Source organism: Mobula hypostoma, chromosome 27, assembly GCF_963921235.1.
Source record: "Mobula hypostoma chromosome 27, sMobHyp1.1, whole genome shotgun sequence".
In the NCBI taxonomy this organism is placed as follows: domain Eukaryota; kingdom Metazoa; phylum Chordata; class Chondrichthyes; order Myliobatiformes; family Myliobatidae; genus Mobula; species Mobula hypostoma.
In genome coordinates this window covers 7,177,832-7,195,966 of record NC_086123.1, presented here as the reverse complement: position 1 = coordinate 7,195,966, position 18,135 = coordinate 7,177,832, and the positions used below count along the sequence as shown (strand labels likewise).

The 18,135-nt window shown below is 43.1% G+C and overlaps 1 protein-coding gene across 1 annotated transcript in view; it reads left to right on the top strand.

Annotated features, from left to right (window-relative positions):
* LOC134338487 (coiled-coil domain-containing protein 60-like) overlaps window positions 1-17,539 on the top strand; it is an 88,803-nt gene extending 71,264 nt beyond the window's left edge. Inside the window, exons 11-15 of the mRNA XM_063034332.1 lie at window positions 5,247-5,345; window positions 11,190-11,330; window positions 13,703-13,837; window positions 15,984-16,173; window positions 17,150-17,539. Of these exons, the coding sequence (XP_062890402.1) occupies window positions 5,247-5,345; window positions 11,190-11,330; window positions 13,703-13,837; window positions 15,984-16,173; window positions 17,150-17,257 (673 nt within the window). The 3' untranslated portion in view covers window positions 17,258-17,539. The remainder of the gene's footprint in view (window positions 1-5,246; window positions 5,346-11,189; window positions 11,331-13,702; window positions 13,838-15,983; window positions 16,174-17,149) is intronic.
* The last annotated feature ends 596 nt before the right edge of the window (window positions 17,540-18,135 follow it).

Here is an 18,135-nt window from a genome sequence, read left to right as displayed (position 1 = left end):
CTCTCCCTACCCCCGTCACACCCTCAGTCCACAGTAGAGACCCATATCAGAATCAAGTTTATCATTACTCACATGTGTCATGAAATTTGTTCTTTTTGCAGCAGCAGCAGTACAGTGCAATACATAAAATTACTACAATACTGTGCAAAAGTCTTTGAGCACCCTAGCTATGTATATGTGCCTAAGACTTTTGCACAGTGCTGCAGATCACCAAATATTACCGAGATTTTTTTTTGCTGTTATTCACTGTAGAACAAAGAAACATAGAAAACATAGAAAACCTACAGCACAATACAGGCCTTGGGCCCAGAAAGCTGTGCCGAACATGTCCTTACCTTAGAAATTACCTAGGGTTACCCATAGCCCTCTATTTTTCTGAGCTCCATGTACTTGTTCAGGTGTCTCTTAAAAGACCGTATTGTATCCACCTGCACCACCATCGCCGGCAGCCCATTCCATGCACTCACCGCTCTGTGCATAAAAAAACTTACCCCTGGCATCTCCTCTGTACCTACTTCCAAGCACCTTAAATCGGTGCCCTCTTGTGCTAGCCATTTCAGCCCTGGGGAAAAACCTCTGACTATCCACACGATCAATGCCTCTCATCATCTTATACACCTCTATCAGGTCACCTCTCATCCGCTGAGAAATACAATAGAATTAATGAAAAACTACACACAAGCTAAGACTGACAGGCAACCAATATGCAAAAGAGGACAGACTGTGCAAATACAATACTAAGTAAATAGACGCACAGCAACGCTGTTACAGCTTAGGGCGTCAGAGTTTGGAATTCTGAAATTTCTGAAATCCTTCCCAAGGAACACCCTTTGTCTCAATCCACCACAAAATTTTATATCTTTCAGTAATAAATCTCTCTCATTTTTCTAAATTGCAGTGTGTAGGCCCAATGTTGTCAACATTTCTTCATACATCAATTCTTCAAAACTTGCATGTGTCCTCTTTTCCTGGCTATGTTTAGATTGAGCAGGTTGGACATCAGCTTGTGCGTTGGCCTCCCAAGTCCCTTTGACGGTCAGCAGAGAAAGGCTGTGGAGAATTCTTCTCAAATTTGATTTCATCCACTCCGTGTTGATCTTCGCCCTTCTGTCAAACACAGACCCGATCCAAGTGCAGAGTAAAAGAATCCCACGAGCTCCTTCTGACTGGCACCACATGTGGGGAAGGGGAAAAGTAGACAATTTGGGGAGGAATTTGTCATAGAGAAATGTTGCTTGTGATTTCCTGTGCCCTCATAGAAACATAGAAAATAGGTGCAGGAGTAGGCCATTCAGCCCTTCAAGCCTGCACCGCCATTCAGTATGATCATGGCTGATCATCCAACTTAGAACCCTGCACCTGCCTTCCCTCCATACCCCCGATCCCTTTAGCCACAAGGGCCATATCTAACTCCCTCTTAAATATAGCCAATGTACTGGCCTCAGCTGTTTCCTGTGGCAGAGAATTCCACAGATTCACCACTCTCTGTGTGAAGAAGTTTTTCCTAATCTCGGTCCTAAAAGGCTTCCCCTCTATCCTCAAACTGTGACCCCTCGTTCTGGACTTCCCCAACATCGAGAACAATCTTCCTGCATCTAGCCTGTCCAATCCCTTTAGGATTTTATACGTTTCAATAAGATCCCCCCTCAATCTTCTAAATTCACGTCACAGCAGTCTTACAAAAAGAGAGGAAGAATACTTATTAGTTCCTTGAGCTACATTTGTAATGTAGCACCTAGTGTAACACTTTACAGCACTGGCAATCAGGGTGCAATTTGTACATTCTCCCTGTCATCACCTGCTTTCCTCCAGGTGCTCTGGTTTCTTCCACTTTCCAAATGCATACAGATTAGTAAAGGTTAGTAAGTTGTAGGCATGTTATGTCGGTGTTGGAACCATGGCAACACTTGCGGGCTGCCCCCAGCGCATATGTGGGCTGTGTTGGTCATTGACACAAACGGTGCACTTTACTCTATATTTCAATGTACATGTTTCAAATAAAGCTCATCTAATTTGATAGTCGATGGATAGTTAGCCAAATGCAAGTAGGTCACTTACCTAAGCTTATAAAACAAATCATATTGGAATTTTTTTGTTATCTAGATGCCCACAGTAACAGCTTTAAATGAGACAATCACTAAGATTTCTGACAGCATATTTTGTAACATGAGAAAAACAATATATATTTTCTTAAATGAAGTACTTAACATTGATTTTTATTGTACTTAATGTCCCCTATTCCTGCACCTGAAACTACTTGTACAAAGTCAAAATTGGTGACCCTTAACTGAGTACTGATTTTGATTCTCTCTGCCAGTGTCTAGAAGTTGTAATGCACATGAATTTGCCAATTTTTTTTTACAAATATTTATTTCAACAGATATTTAAGGAAATAGAAACCCTTGTATCGAGTTAATAAGGTCCTCTTTAATATTTAGTTTTATAACTGGAATCATTTATTTGTTAACCGTGATGCTTCCATTAATGTATCCTGTTGCCAGCACTAGAGCCCAAGTGTTAACCCCCTTTCTATCTGGAGCAGCAGTCAATCCAGCTTATTACTTTCTCAGTGTGAGATCTATAGCAAGTTATATATTTGCTTCAGTGTTTAATGGAGCATCCGGAGGCAACAAATCCCCAGTATTTAACGGACACTAAAAACTCAAAACCTGAAGATTAAGTCATGGGGCAATGAAGCAGGGCCTTCAGCCGATTGTGCTGATCGTCAGTACTCTGCACGAACCCGATGCTAATCCAATTTTATTCTCCTCACATCTCAATATTGTTTGCATTCTCATCAGCTATAAAAAGGGGAATCATCAGCTGCAAATCTAGGCCAGATATCATGGCCTACAAAGTGATCACAGGTCGCTAAGAGAAGGAAGAGCCATACCCAGGCCTGACAGCAGGGCCTATGAAGTGATCGCAGATCTCTAACAGAAGGAAGACAGAAAGGATTATTTTGTGTCAAAGTGAAAACAAATTTCTACAAATTGGTCTAAATATATTACAAGAATTAAACATCAAATAATTAATTACATAATTAATCACCCACCTCAAGTCAGTATTTAGTAGATGCACCTTTGGCAGCAATTACAGCCTTGAGTCTATGTAGGTCTATATCAGCTTTGCACATCTGGACACTGCAATTTTTACCCAATCTTGTTTACAAAACTGCTTAAGCTCTTGTCAGATTGCATGGGAATCATGAGTGAACAGCCCTTTTCAAGTCCAGCCACAAATTCTCAATCGGATTGAGGTTTGGACTCTGACTTGGCTGCTCCTGTGTAGCTTTGGCTTTATGCCTGGAGTCATTGTGTTGCTGGAGAACAAATCTTCTCCCAAGTCACATTTCCCTTGTAGATTGCTTCAGGTTTTCCTCCAGGATTTCCCTGTATTTTGCTGCATTCATTTTATCCTCTACCTTCACAAGCCTTCCAGGGCCTACTGTAGTGGAGCAACTCAACAGCATGATGCAGCCGCCACCATGCTTCACGGTAGGGATGGTGTGTTTTTGATGATAGGCGATGTTCGACTTACGCCAAACATAGCGTTTAGTCTTATGGCCATAAAGCTAAATTTTGGTTTCATCAAACCATAGAACCTTCTTCCAGTTGACTTCAGAGTCTCCCACTTGTCTTCTAGCAAACTCCAGCTGAGATTTCATGTGAGTTTTTATCAACAGTAGCTTTCTCTTTGTCACTCCCCCATAAAGCTGCAACTGGTGAAGCACCTGGGCAACAGTTGTTCTATGCACAGTCTCTCCCATCTCAGCCATTGAAGCTTGTAATTCCTCCCGAGTTGTTATAGGTCCCTTGGTAGCCCCCACCCCCACTAGTACCCTTCTTCCACAGTAACTCAGTTTTTGAAGACGGCCTGCTCTAGGCAGATTTACAGCTGTGCCATTTTACTTATCCATTTCTTGGTGATTGACTTAGCTATACTCCCAGGGGATATTCAATGACCTGGAAATTATCTTGTATCCACCTCTTGACTTGTATTTTTCAATAACCTTTTTGTGGAGTTGCTTGGAGTGTTCTTTTGTCTTCATGGTGTGATTTTTGCCAGGATACTGACTCACCAGCATTTGAACCTGCCAGATACCTATGTATTTTACTACAAACAATTGCAACACCTTGACTGCACACAGGTTTATATATAGCTAGGACACCTTAACTAATTACTGTATCTGACTTCTAAAACCAATTGGCTGCACTAGTGATGATTTGGTGTGTCATATTAAAGGTGGTGTTTTATATTTGTAAATAATTTAGATCACTTTGTAGGGATTTGTTTTCATTTTGACACAATATAGTATATTTCTGCTGATCAGTGTCAAAAAAATCAAAGTAAATTCACTCTGATTCAATGCTGTGAAACAATAAAACATGAAAATTTCCGGGGGGGTGGGCAGGTAAATATTGTTTTTTTTTATATAGGCGCTGTTTCTAAACCCATCATGATCTTGCACATTAATGCCAAATCGCCTCTCCTAAAAAAATGGCCACCTTGAAATATGGCACCTTCACTCTCTTCCTAAAATGTGATGACTGGAACTGGATGCATTTCTCTGGTTATGACCTTTGATGTTTTTCAACAGTTAACCAGTTAACTCCCAGCCTCTGTCGCTATTTCCTCATTTCACCCAGACTCACCTGGATCCACCTTCTCCCTCTCCTCTTTATATTGGTCACTACCCCTCCTTCAGATGGTTCCGTTTAATAACAGAGAGTGTGTTCAGTATGCAACCTGAAGTTCTTAGTCTTCACAGTCATCAACAAAACCAAACACTCCAAAGAATGAATGACAGAAACATCAGAATCCCAAAGCAAGCCCTACCACCTCCCACATACAAGCCCCCAACAAGACTATCCAAAACGATGGTATATTACCTCATTTCAGTAACTCAGACAGGCTTTCTCTCACTACTGAGGGAAGCAGAGAGAGATTGCTACTGCAACAATGAGAGTGGAAGACAAGATCAGTCCAAACAATAGATCTCAACGGTCCTTTCTCCTCTACAGAAGTTGCCCGACCTGCCGAGTTCTTTCAGCTGCATGCTTTATGCCGCAGTCTCTTGTCTCAGTAAGCCTCCCTGCTCTGTCTAGGACTCCCTATCACTCACCATCCTTGCAGCGTGTCCTTCCACTTCAAAAGAATGATGTGCTTTGAACGACATTTGCGTGCTATTTTGATACATCGATCAATAACGTTAACGGTTTGTAATGAAGATTCATTTCCTGCAGTTCAACAGCTGTCATGAGTAATGGAAAAATGAATCCACGGGCCAGTCACAGCACAGAGCCACCAGCTGATGTGAATAAATTACAGCAGAGACCAAAAAGGTACTTTCCAAATTAAAGTTAGCACCTGCTAAGTTTGTCTGCAATCTAAGTTTGTATGGTGACAAGATGGATCACAAATCTCTATAATTAACCATCATTGTCATTTGGTATAAGAGTAGGACTTAAATCTTCTCAAATATGAACTAGTCCCAGCCTTCTGAGCTTCACATCCCTATCGTTTATGAGTTATGAAGGCTTCTTTTCTCTTCAGACTGCGTGAGACTGGAATAAGTGGGCCATAGATTTAGGCTGAAAGGTTAAACATTTGAAGGGAATGCAAGGAGAAGCTTCTTCACTCTGATGGTAATGCGAGTGTGGAACAAGGGGCAGGTTCAATTGCAACATTTTAGAGAAGTTCGGATAGGTACTTGGATGAGAGGGCTATGGAGGGATCAAAGTTGCTGGTGAACGCAGCAGGCCAGGCAGCATCTCTAGGAAGAGTCTGACGAAAGGTCTTGGCCTGAAACGTCGACTGTACCTCTTCCTAGAGATGCTGCCTGGCTTGCTGCGTTCACCAGCAACCCTGATGTGTGTTGCTTGAATTTCCAGCATCTGCAGAATTCCTGTTGTTTGGGCTATGGAGGGCGAGGGTCTGGGTGCAGATAGATGGGACTAGGCAGAAAACTAGGCCAGCATAGACTAGATGGGCCGAAAGGCCTCTTTCTGTGCTGTAGTGCTCCACGATTCTATGACTCTATAGTGCATTCCAAAATGAAATTATTTGGAGGAAGATGGGAATATACAGTATGGTCTATGATGGTTAATGAGTTGGGCATATGTTGATTCTAAATGGGTGATTCCTTCTGTCATCAGAGAATGCCTTTTTAAAGAGGTTACCTGTTATTAATGGAAACACTGTATTAAAAGAATGACTTTGAATTCTGCATGTTCTTCCTGTGACTGCACTGGTTTGCATCGAATGCTCTGGTTACCTCCTGCACCCCTAAGATTTACTGGTGGGGTGATTGGATACTGTAACTCAATCCCTGGTGCAGATACTTGGTCAATGGGTCAAAGGAGAGTTGATGGAAATGTGAAGGAAAATGAGTTGTTGGGATACAAGGATGTCACAGGGTGAGTGAGACTGGTGGGATGTCTCAGTTGGGTGCTAGCATGGACCTGATGGATTGAATGGTCTCTGGCTTTGTTGCTATAAATAAGTAAGTAATTAAGTGTTTTTTTTCCCAAAGATGGCACTAGTGAACCAGGGCAACGTGTTGTGGGCTGTTTACAAGACTTGTAAATATTCTTCTACTGAATTACACTCGTTGCAATCTGCAGTCTGTAATTTCCCTTCAAGCAATGTATGTTTGAACTGGCTTAATGAACTAGCAATTTCACAATATTCTGAAGTTCTTGGCAGACGTAAATCTCAAGAATGCAGGTATGGCACCTTTAAGCAGATGAATGTACATCACCATAGCCAGAAGAAAGGGAAGAGGGGAAGACTCCAAGCCAGAATGAATCACCAAGCAATGAAAGTTCCTCGACCTAGCATCTTATTAACAAATATACAGTCGCTGGCGAACACGTTTGAGGACCCAAGGACAAGGTTGCTGTGTTGGAGGGAAATGAGGAATTGCTGCGTTCTATGTTTAATGGAGACGTGGCTCACTCCAAACACATTGGAATCAGTGATCAGACCTGAGTGCTTCTTGATACACAGAATGGACTGAACTGCTGATTTGGAGAAGGCAAAAGGTGGGGGTCTGTGTTTCCTCATAACCTCTCTGAGGTGTTCGGATGCAGCGGTCTTGGTCTTGTGTTGCACTCTTGGTCTTGTGTCGCACTCTTGTTCCCTGACTTGGAACATCTAATGATTATTTGCCGACGGTTCTACTTATCAAGAGGATTCTCCTCCATGATCCTGACTGCACTTTACATACCATCAAAAGTTGAACTCGACACATTGAATGCTGCCATCAAACAAGAAACTGCCCACCACAGCACATTTTAAATCATAGTCGGAGACTTCAGTCAGGCTTGTTTAAAGAAATCGCTGCCAAATTATCATCAGCATATAAGCTGCAGCATCCACAACTGTCCCAACATATGAGAGCACTGCTGTCCTGTGAATGGGAATGCCTACCATTCCATGCCTAGACCGCATTTCCGAAAATCTGATCACTTGCTGCCCTTCTCCTACCTGCATACAGGCAGAGGCTGAAGATCAGGGCTCCAGAGTTAAGGACAACAAGGAGGTGGTCGTGTGGGGCAGGGATTGCTTTGAGTCGGTGGAATCATCAGAAGATCTGAATCCATGGATATTAGTATCTGTGGAAACACCATAGTTGTCATGGACTTTATTAAAATAGTTGTGGATGAGAGTGTCCCCACAAAATCATTCAGAGTCCTCCCCAACCAGCAGTGCTGGATAAACCATGAGGTCTGCTCTCTACTGAGGACCAGATCAGTGGCATTCAGGTCCAGGCGCAATCCCCAGAAAGATATGGCAATTCTGGGCCAAACTTGAGTCACTGGGGGATTCTGAACAGCTGTGGCAGGGCTTGAATGCTATTATCTCTCACAAAGTGAAACCAAACGACATATGTGACAGCAGGGTTTTGCTCCCCGATGAGCTCGATGCCTTTTATGCTCACGTTCAGCATCAAAACATGGAGGAACCTTCACTCACCCCCACACCCCCCGATGACCCTGTGATTTCAGTCTCAGGCTGACCTGAAAGTATCCTTCAGGAGAGTGAATCCTGGCCGAGTACTAAAGACCTGTGCTGATCAACTGGCTGGAGTATTCACTGTTATCTTAAAGCTCTCACTTTGGCAGCCGGAGGTACCCACTTGCTTCAAGCAGGCTTCAATCAACCATGGTAATCTGCCTCAATGATTATCGTCCAGTAGCACTTACGTTCACGGTGATGAAGTGCTTTGAGGTTAGTGACAAAACGTATCAACTCCTGCCTGAGAAGTGACTTGTTCCATTCCAATTTACTTACTGGCAAAACAGGTCCACAGCAGGTGCCTTTTCATGGCTCTTCATCTCAACCCTGATACGTCTGGAGAGTAAAAATGTGTACATCAGGAAGTTTCCTTATTGTCTATAGCTCTGCGTTCAACACTAATACCCTCAAAATGTATCAATAAGCTTCAAGACCTTGTCTTCAATACCTCCTTGTGCAATTGGATCTTCAATTTCCTCATTTGTAGACCCCTGTCAGTTCAGATTGACAAAAGACATCTCTTCCACAATCTCCCATCACATTACAAGTCTGTGTGCATAGCCTCCTGCTCTACTCACTTTATTCTTGTCACTGTGAGGCTAAACACCACTCCAATGCCAGATTTAAGTTGGGTGACGATGCCACTGTCATTGGCCGAATCGAAGGTGGTGACGAGTCAGCAGATAGTAGGGAGATTGAAAATCTGGCCATGTGGTACCGCAACAACAACCTCTCTCTCAATGTCAGCAAGACCAAGGAGCTGATTATTGACTTCAGGAGGTGGAAACCAGAGGCTGGGGGATCAGGGGTGGAGAGGGTCAGCAACTTTAAATTTCTCGGTGCTAATATTTCAGAGGACCTGTCCTGTGCCCAGCATATGTGCAATTACAGAGAAAGCATGGCAGTGCCATTATTTCCTTAGAGGTTAATGAAGATTCACGTGATATGTAAAACTTTGACAAACTTCTAAAGAAGAAGTGGGTATGGCTCTGTCCATCACGGGTAATACCCTCCCCACCAATTGACCACATCTACACGGAGCGCTGCTGTAGACAGGCAGCATACATCATCAAAGACCCCCAACACCCAGGCCATTGGTGCTGCTCCTCAGGAAGAAGGTACGTATGGGAGCCTTAGGACCGACACCACCAGGTTCAGGAACAGCTATTATCCCTCAAACATCAGGCTCTTCACTCAACTTCATTTGCCCAATCAGTGAACTGTTCCCACAATCTACTGACTCACTTTCAAGGTCTTTTCATCTCATGTTCTCAATACATATTTTTTATTATTTTTTTTCTTTTGAATTTTTACAGTTTGTTGCCCTTAGCACATAGGTTGTTTGTCCTGTTGGGTGTGATTCTGTTGTGTTTCTTGGATGTACTATGTATGCACACAAGAAAACAAATCTCAGCGTTGTATATGGTGAGTAGACGTTGTCATCGTATTTCGATGGACAACCGAAGAAATGTATTTTGATAATAAATTTATTTTGAACTTCCAAGTAATTTAACTCTATCTGTAATAAGTGATTGAGTATTCTCTTGATTTGCTGACGATAGTTTAAATGCATGGTCTTTAGTTTAAGAAAGCATGTCACATAGAAAACATGGATACCAAACCAGAAAGAAAAGCATTACGTGGAGTGATATTTAATCCAAGGACTATTTAGAAGGAAAGAGGCACAAATGTTTAGGGAGAGAATTCTTGGTATTGACGTCAAGTTGGTTAAGAAGACTAATGACATAAGGTGGGGCAGAATGGAGGGATTTCCAAGGAACCGGGTTGTTAGGACATTTGCTCATTTTAAGTTGGTAAGAGCCTGCTGCCGACAGAACAGGTTGTCTGTAGCAGAGATTTTGAGAAGGTGAAACTCACACATGGTGGTGACCTGGGAGTTAAACAAAGGAGCAATTATTTATTTTCCCGAGCTTCCTCCCCCTCACAACTCTACACATTTCCAGTAGTTCTGCCCTCAAGTACAGACTGTGTGAAGCTAAACCATAAGTGGGATGGTCTGAAGTTGAATCCACAATCATTGGTGGTCATGGGTGGCTGTGCCATCAGAAAGAGAAATGTGTTTATTCTCAGTTTCCGTACCTAATGACAGACACTAACATCATTGTGGACATCAGGTGAGGACAGAAGCAGACTTGACTTTCTTTTACACTCAGCATCACAGCTCATTTTCAGTCCCCATGTACTTGTGGGGAAAACGGCTTCTGGAACAAGGGGCTCAACCACGCACAGCACCACAGTAATCACAGCCTTGATTCTTCCCAATGCACCTACACTCGGTTTAAAGTCATGAAGAAGGGAAATTACAGAGATCCACTGTTCGCATATTTAAAGAGCAGATATGGTCAATGAAACTAGTGTTTAGCACACTCTCATGGTATGAATACCTCTCAGCTGTATTCCAGTTGCTGCCCTTGTCAGACTGGCTTGGCGTTTTCCCTGCACCTCCTTCCTTTTGTATATCTGGGCTTCAGGGAAGGGTGCTGGGGAAACCATAATGATCGAAGCAGTCAACTTCAGTGCTGAAGAATGGAATCCGATACATCGTTACCAAGTGATTGCACGCCAGTTTCACCATAGCAATTACATGACAGAGCCATCTGCATTAACCTTACCATTTTGCCTGAGCTTGCATAAGAACACTCTTGACAAAGGAGGGTCTATCACATCCTCGGCAGCAAATCAGAATGCTATCAAAGTGACAGTGAACAGGTCGAATACTGTGAATAAAGCTTAGAGCATCAGGCCAGTTTTGCAGTAAGCAACTTTGGATGCTGAAAGATCAGCAGATGTTCAGACTGAATTTATTCTGCTCACAAGTGGGTTAATGCAATGGTGGAAAATTCTTTTCAGCATCTAAAAGTAGTCAGATTCGCAGAACAGTGATGGAGCTAAATGCATTGCTGTGTGAAAAAATTAAATTTCCAGTTGGCTTTTGCAGACAGAGAGCTGGATTAATGCTATGTACAGTTTTTGACTTATCCTTCTATATCTTTTGTCATATGTCAGCACAGAGCTTAATACGGGTGTGTTTGTGTATGTGTAATGTTACCAGGTGTGGCTGACTAAGAATGCCATTTGAATGATTAAGTGCCATGCATTTGGACTGAAGGAAATGATATTAACAATCTTTCCTTTCTCACATGCAGTTCCCCTTCCAGCCCCATTTCAAAAAGCAGCCTGTTTTCTGCCAGCAAATCCTCCCTCCCTCTGGAGATGCAGTCGAAATTCATTGAGATAACGAAGGAAGCGGCCTTGTGTCTCCATGACAACCTAGAAGCCTTGGAAAAGTGGGCAGATAATTTCTTCTCTATTTCAATGCTGAAATCCAATTATTTTCTTATGTAGTTTTGAATTTGATATGCCATGGTTTAAATCCTTGTTGGGATTTTTATTTTAAGTGTTAACAGTACAAGATTGCTGTGAACTTGACACCACTTTTGTTGTTTGTAGTTTGGATTGTGAATGAGGCGCTTGGAAATTTCTAAATGATCTAATATTTTGATATTTTGTCTTTCTTTTTCCTTAACACAAGGCCATTGTCTCAACTAACACTGTCAGAAGCTGGCTACAGTATATGTACCAGCAATCCTCAAGTTCAGGAGAGGCACTAGAGTGTGTCCCCACAATTCTGGACTCACCTTTTAACCATGGCTTTGGAAAACCTCCCAAAGTGAAGAGAGGCAAAAAACAAAGGGTCTTATTCTCTCCAACAGAGAATCAGAGAAATAGCCCAGACCCAAATTTTCAACTGCCCAATTCCGTCCATCAATGTTGCCTCACCCATTGAGGTTCTCCAGCATCTTGTGTGTTATTCCAGATTCCAGCATCTGCAGTCTTCTATGTCTCCAATGAAGAAATATACTCAGAGGCCAATTTATTAGGTACAGGAGGCCACAGAGCGTATTCCTGTGTGTTCGTGGTCTGTGCACCTGTAGCCCATCCACTTCAAGGTTTGATGTGTTTTGCGTTCAGAGATGCTATTCTGCACACCACTGTTGAAACGTGATTACCTGAGTTACTGTCGCCTTCCTGTCAACTTGAACCACTCTAGCCATTCTCCTCTGACCTTTCTCATTAACAAGGTATCTTTACCCACAGAACTGCTACTCACTGGATTTTTTTTGTTTCTCACACCATCCTCTGTAAACTTGAGACTGTTGTGAGTGAAAGTCCCAGGAGATCAGCAGTATCGGAGATACTCAAACCACTCCATCTGGCACCAGAAATCACTCAATAATCATGGTTAAAATCACTTAGGTCACATTTCTTCCCTGTCCTAATGTCTGGTCTGAACAACAACTGAACCGCTTGACCATGTCTGCATGCTTTTATGCTTTGAGTTGCTGCCACATGATTGGCTGATTAGATATTTGCATTAATGAGAAGATGTAGAGGAGTACCTAATAAAGTGGCCACTGAGTGGAGCATTGGTTCCATAAAGCGATCAGGCTTTTGGCCTGAACTTGGGACTAGGAAGTGGTGTGTGCTGAATGGTATCAGAATCAGGTTTAATATCTCCGGCATAAGTCGTGAAATTCGTGGTTAAGCAACAGCAGTACAATTGCATACGTTATAATAAAAACTGAACTACAGTAATATATATATAAATGTTACATTAAATAGTGCAAAAAAAGTGGTGAAGCAGTGTCATGGGTTCAATGTTCATTCAGAAATCGTTGAGTATGTGCCTTCAGGCTCCTGTACCTCCTCCCTGATGGTAGCAATGAGAAGGGCATGACCTGGGTGTGGGAGTCCTTAATGATGTACGCTGCCTTTTTGAGGCATCGCTCCTTGAAGATGGCCTGGATGCTGGGGAGACCAGTGCCCATGATGGAGCCAACTGGGTTTACAACATTCTGCAGCTTATTTTGATCCTGTGCAGTGCCCCCACACCAAACTGTGATGCAGTTAGAATGCTCTCCACAGTGGTGGCATCCATTAGTCTCACGAGACCACGGAGTTCCAGGGTGCAGGCCTGGGCAAGGTTGTATGGAAGACCAGCAGATGCCCATGCAGAAAGTCTCCCCTCTCCATGACACCGATGTTGTCCAAGGGAAGGGCAAGGGCCGATACAGTTTGGCACCAGTGTTGTCGCAGGAGTTGCCAGGACGAGGTTGCAGGCAACGTCAGACTGCCTTAGGGACTCCAGCTCCGGATTTGTCCTCAGGGCTTACTCCCGAAGCCTTTCCTATGAGTGGGTATGGCTGCAAGGCAGCGGAGGTTTGAAATCAGTGTTTTCCCTCTCTTAGGTGGACTGCCTTCCCAGGCTGACAAGCTCCATCTACCCAAAGCACTGATTTTAAGGCACCAGGACCCACCTTCACCCCTTCTCCCATCAGTAGAAACAGTTCCGCCGGGCTTAGAGGCTAAACCACACGAGAAGGCCAGGAGTTGGACTTGGTTGTTTGAGGCTATTTGAGGCATATGCCATGAGGAGCACTTTTAGGTAGTGGGAACTTGTCCCCACTACCACCCCTCGGCTTGACAACCTTGGAAGCACAGTACATCAGTCGAAATTTATGTCTTTGGTGACATACCAAAGTATGTTTGCTGTCTTTGGTAGGATGTGGTGATGTGGAGAGGAGGCAAATGAGGTGGCTAAAGGTGGTGGGGGGACAGTCAGCTCATTCCTGATTACCTCTGCAAATGGCAATTACAGGAACCGGTGGGACACCAGCAAGCAGAAATTCTGTGCGCTGGAAAACATAACCAGCTTCTATACATTCAGCAAGGACCTGCAGAGGTCTCTTCAGGAATCCAGAGGCAATAAAACAGAAGGGACAACAGAAACCTGGTGAGTGTCAGCTGCTCTCCGCAAAATCTTTCCTACTGCAGCAGAACGCAGAACACAGAGCAGTACTACACAGTACAGGCCCCTCAGCCAAATGTTGTGCCAACCTTTCACACTATTCCAAAGCCAATCTAACCCTTCTCCTCACATACCCACTCCATTTTTCTTTCATCATGTGCCTGTCAAAGAATCTCTTAAATGTCCCTGCTACATCTGCCTCTACCCCCACCACTGGCAGGGCTTTCTACACATCACCATTCTCTGTGTAATCAAAACTACTTCTGACATTTCCCCCCCCCCCCCAATACTTTCCCCCAATCCAATCACCTTAAAATGATGCCCCCTCTTGTATTAGGTATTGCTGCTCTGGGAAGAAGGTGCTATCTGTCCACTCTATCAACACCTCTTACTATCTTATGCACCTCTATCACATTGCCCCTCATCCTCCTTTGCTCAGCAGAGAAAAGCCCTAGCTCCCCCAATCTTTAAAATAAAACATACCATCTAATCCTTTCATGGCATCCTCTCAAAAGACTGGACCCAGGAGCAGAGGAATGGTAGGATCCCCAGGAAGAGACAGGAACAAGAGGCTAGATATCAGAGGAGCAACCAAGCAACATCACAAGACAACTTACTCTCTCCAACACAGTGATCCCACACCCACCAAGCCACAGAATGAGAGTCCTCTTAAATAATCAAAGAGTGAGGGAAACATGTGACAGTCACAATTAATTTGACAAGATTAAACCAAAAACACAAGGGCTTAACAACTCTACTTAAGATAGTGAATTGAATTGAATTAACTTTATTACTTACATCCTTCACATACATGAGGAGTAAAAATTTTTACATTACATCTCTATTTAAATGTGCAATCTGCAACTTAAAAGTAATTTGTAATAAACAGTATGTACAACAGGACAGTCAATATAACATAGAAACACTACTGTATCTGTGTGAATTGATTAGCAAATACAGGTGCTCAAAAGCCCAAGAAGCTTAGGCTCTATGACAAGCCAAGGGCTGGTGACAGTACCTCCCCACCTAAGGCCAGCAGCTGTGAGTACAGGGAGCTCTCAAGGCAGTCCTGGAGCTTGAGGGAGCGCTGGAAAATCCGGAATGGATCATATGTAGCTCAGAAACATAGCACATGACTCGGAAGCATTGCATAACATGGGAGGCCGTACGGACCTTGTGACCCAGAGAACCTTGGAAAAAATCTTGAAAATAGACTAAAGAAGCTCAGAACCTCCACTGGGTCCATAGGAGTGGTTGGGGGGCGGGGGGGGGAAATTCTGTCATGGTGCGCTCTCAAAGGACTGAACCCAGGTGCAGAAGAAAGGCAGGATCCCCAGGAGGAAACAGAAAGGTTAGGCATCAAAATACCAGCACAGCTTCAGAGTGATACCACAAGACAACTCACTCTCTCTCACACAATGGCCCCCTCCAAAACACTGAATGGAAATCCTCTTTAAATAAGCGTAGAATACATGAAACATGTACCAACCACAATTAAATGGACAAGATTAAACCAAAAACACAAGGGCTTAACGACTCTAGTTAAGATATTGATTGGCAAATACAAGTGCTCAAAAACCCTGGAAGCTCAACACTCTAAGCAAATTGCAAGGCTCGTGACAATCCAGGCAACATCCTGGTAAATCTCCTCTGCATCCTTGAAATACTCTGGGAAAGTATAGTAAGTGAAAAATGAGAACCAAGAATATGATCCAGATAGGTGAGGTGGCTAGATATTTCAAAACATCCTTTGTTCCTTCAATCCCTAGTGTGCTAAGATGCCCTGTTCTTCAGTTGAACATACATCACAGGTTTGACCCCACTTAGTGCCATGGTAGCTTCCCTCAGGTGGGAACAAGTGGAGTGATACAACTGAATGAATGAATTAAAATAGTCATTGAGTTAATATTGTTGATGTTGCAAAGGTTGAGAATCTTGTTCCACCTCAGTTGAACGTTCTGGCACCATCCTCACTGAGACTTTCACAATATGTGTTTCATGAAGCTCCTGATTGTGAAGCAAGAGCTACAGTGGTGGAGAGATGTTGAGAGTCATCCTGTCTGAGCGGTTTCTACATTCAGTGTTGTTCCTGATGACGCACTGAGAACTTCTGCCTTCTCTTGTGTTTCAGGTATTCCAGTTTATTGTCCAGAGTTCCCGAGGCAGTACAACGGAATCAGAAGATCAGCCGAGCTCTGAGGAGACTGGAGAAGTTCGGAGTACGGCAGAACTTCAGGATTTGGCCACAGCACTTCCTCAAGGTGCTTCACGGGTTGTGGAATTGGGAGCTCTGCTCGCCGGACATCAGCGCAGCAGTTGAGGTGAGGCCGTTAATGGAATTATTAACAGCCAGGGATTATGTGGGTGGAAAGCATTCCTGCAGGGAAGGACCTTGAACCTTATTGCTCTGTTGAAGGAGGGAGTCTTGACAGAGAGGGGCTCAGGTGTATGTTCAGTGATGGGGTAACACTGGCCAGGTGTTATTTATTGCTGCTCCTTCCTTGCCTGGATGCAATGGTGCTGAGGTGGTACTAACCCGCGCGTGTTTGGAATTTGGGAGGAAACCGGAGCACCTGGAGGAAACCCTCACGGTGGCCGGGAGAACGTACAAACTCCTTACAGACGGTGGTGGAATTGAACCCGGGTCACTGATGCTGTAATTGTGTTGCACTGACCCCTAGGTTACTGTGACGCCCACAGATGCCAACATTTTCCATTTTAATTACTACAGTCTCCTCAAATCAGATTAGGTCCTTTATTCCTATTAAATTTAACTGAAAGATGCAAATATGAATATGAAAAAAGGGAAGAATTTCTACATTTTATTAAATGTACAAAGATGTGTTAAAATACTGATGACCTATTTTTATTTTAATTCAATACTTAACTGTTTTCATAAAATTCCTTCATAAAATTAAACATTATTTACAGACGTTAGTGATTAAAAACTGGTGCACAGAATCATTATTATCATTATTTACATTAAGACCAACCATCAGAGGGAACTTACTGTACCTCTGTGAGTATGTACAACATCCCAGACTCAAAATACTACTGGAAACCTGGAATGACGGAATGCTAGAAATACTCTTCAGGTCAGATAGCACCTGCAGAGCAAGAAACAGAGTTAACACTTCAGATCAATGACCTTTCATCATTGGAGAAGCATTGACTCTGCTTAATTCTTCCCTGGATGCCGCCTAACATGTTGACTATTTCCATCATTCTCGGTTTTCTGTTGCTGGGCTCAATCTGAAAGCCCCCCCCCCCATCAAGTCCTGACCATTTTCTTCACAGTTCATGCGAGACAAAGTGATTCAGATGCCCATGGAGGACTATGACAGCTGGCTGCAGCTGAAATTGAAAACGCCACAGAGGATACAGAGTGCTCCACCCATGAGGTGAAGATCACAGAAGGAGGAAGTGATGAGCTGTTATTACATGGAAGCTTCTGGAAGTGTTCTGTACCTTTTTCTTCAATTATAAATGAACTGAAATCACTGTGTATGATGTTAAAGAACACAAATGGGATTTAAGTAGCTGCTGTTTTGAAGAGTCTCGTAAACTGGCCAGCTGTACTGTAATGCAATGCAAAACAGATGCTCGTTAGCCTTAATAACATCTCATGTAATTCTGCCCACATTATTTAAATAGTTTTCCAATAATAAACCGGGCATGGATTAAACTAAGGAGTTAATATGGTAATAGATGCTCCTGTTATTTTGACAAGTGATTCCTTCCATTTATAGACCAATGGAAATGATACTTCCTTTTCCAAATTTTGTTCTCAACTCTAAATGGATATCATTCATGAGTTACCGCATCAACCTAAACTGCTGGATGTTTGTTGTAGCTTTCTTAGTGCATCCCTCCTTCTTTTTCTTTTCTTGTTTTCTGCTTTAAGGGCATGGGTATGTGCACTGATTCTCTTGGTGACTCTCCTGCTCATTCTGAACATCCAAGCACTAACAAGCACACTTTTCCAAACTTTAAATACTGAAAGTGAAGGAGCAAGATTTCTCGACACACCTAGCGAGAACCCGTTTACAAGGAGAAAGAATCTCAAAAAAATGGCAATTAGCAACCCATTAGAATTTGTGCTAGGATGAACCAGTGAAAAATCATCAGTTCTGCCATCCAGTGCTGCTATGGTATCATTGAAATAATACAAGGGGTTATACACAATGGACCAATACCATTAAGCCTGGGGTATTCCAAAGACATATGGGCTATAGGGATTAGTGAGTTATGGACATGCTGTGATGATGCCAGAAACATGGCTT